This window comes from Gregarina niphandrodes (assembly GCF_000223845.1).
Source record: "Gregarina niphandrodes unplaced genomic scaffold scaffold00040, whole genome shotgun sequence".
Lineage (NCBI taxonomy): Eukaryota > Apicomplexa > Conoidasida > Eugregarinorida > Gregarinidae > Gregarina > Gregarina niphandrodes.
This window is the reverse complement of record NW_011646043.1, coordinates 123,913-125,687: the sequence shown is the minus strand read 5'-3', so window position 1 is coordinate 125,687 and position 1,775 is coordinate 123,913. Positions and strand designations below refer to the sequence as shown.

At 55.2% G+C, this 1,775-nt stretch overlaps 1 protein-coding gene across 1 annotated transcript; it reads left to right on the top strand.

Annotated features, from left to right (window-relative positions):
* Nucleotides 1-217: 217 nt before the first annotated feature.
* On the top strand, nucleotides 218-931 carry GNI_147280 (hypothetical protein; the record flags this gene model as incomplete). The annotated part of the gene is made up of 1 exon (XM_011135875.1): nucleotides 218-931. The coding sequence occupies one exon, from the start codon at nucleotides 218-220 to the stop codon at nucleotides 929-931; it is 714 nt and encodes a 237-aa protein (XP_011134177.1).
* Nucleotides 932-1,775: the final 844 nt, after the last annotated feature.

Genomic DNA, 1,775 nt, shown 5'->3' with positions numbered 1-1,775 from the left:
CGTTCAGGACCGGTCGATGCATTACGACGGTACTACGGAAGTGATACCGACTCACACCAGCTCCGCTTCGTCCATTACGACACTTTACGACACTACATACAAATCGTCGAGGCTTTACGACACTGCTTCCGAACTGTCAGGACTTTACGGCAACCTGTCCCGGTTGGAATTGGATTCGTTGGAAACGTCTGCAGACATTTGCTACCGTGCGTTCAACATGACGGCGAAGCATATGAAGCCGGTCAGTAGCTTTAGCTGGATGGGATTGGACGTGTGTGATGCCGAAGGAGGTCGGTTGGTTTGCGCCAGACTGGATCCGGAGAGACTGGACCCGGAGAGACTGGGCCCGGAGAGACTGGATCCGGAGAGACTGGATCCGGAGAGACTGGACCAGGAGAGACTGGACCCGGAGAGACTGGACCCGGAGAGACTGGACCTATTTTGTTACTCATTCGGTCTTCCCACTAAGTTCGATTCAACGGACGTGGGTGAGGCGATCGAGCGCTACCGCGCGCCGCACACGTGTGCGGTGGACTGTAACACGCCGGAAGCTCAAAGGAAACTTGTAAGACAAAGGGTCGCAATGGAGCTTGGCCCTACTCTTCTGGAAAAAAATGTGACGGGTCTGGAGGTCGGTGAATTGGAAGAAGTAGGGAAGCAGGTTGAAGACAGGCTCCATTTGGACGCGAAGTGTTCTCGAAGCTGTTTCCGAGATCAGTGCACCCGTCAGCTCCTGGAAACAAACTGCAACTGTACCCAAGCTTCCTTCTGGTGCGTACACCAAACGGGTCATACTGTTAGGAAGGAAGCTCTGCTCGACTTTTACACGAAACCAGCGCACTTGTTCCAACATACGCTGGTGCGGCACGGTGCGTTCAATGCCTGCTGGCTTGGATGCTTTGTGGCGGATGATGTCCAACAAACTGACTAGTTAGATCTCAGTCGCGCCCCTCAATTGCCATGGTTCTTATAAAGCTCGCCGTGTGGTGCTGCCGTCAGGTGTCTGGGCGCGGTGCTTTGTCACCCGGTGAAGTCTAACCGCGGCTCGCCATCATCGTAAGGAAGCACCAGAAACGTGTGCACACGTTCTAGGATTCTGATACTTGCCGGTGGAGCTATTCGATTCCTTTATGGCTGTCACGTCGTCTCACAGCGGCAACTCCCGCTCTTCCGGGCCTTGTCGAAAACAGTTCAAAGGCTTGCGAGCGTTCAGTCCACAGGCCGCTAAAGATATTACACCACTCCCTCACGTCGTGGGAAAGGAAATGTGACGGAGCGCTGTTGGACCTAACGGACTTGGTGAGTCGGTCGACACCGCGATGCCGAAGACGACGTGCTATCCGCATTAAGCCGCGTTTTGAAGGTCCTGGGTCACTTGGCTGCGCACGCGGGCAAACATCACGACCTGGACCAACTCGAGAGAAGATGTGTGGCGTATGGCAGACACAGCAAACCGACCTATCATACAACACGTGTGTAATGTGTGCATTGCATAACGCTGTCACACCAGCTCCGATCACACAAGCTCCGACAGGTCACAAATGTCTCGTACTCCAAGACGTAGATCCATGCGCATTAGTCGGGTCTTACCGGTTGTCCTAAGTGGATCCAACATGGCGGTGATTAGGCGGCTTGATGCGAAGAGGGCTGTGTCCCACGCGGGGTGTTGTCGGTTGCGTTGGACGGTCGCGGTTGCGTTGGACGGTCGCGGCTGCGTTGGACGGTCGCGATTGCGTTGGACGGTCGCGGTTGCGTTGGACGGTCGCGGTTGCGTT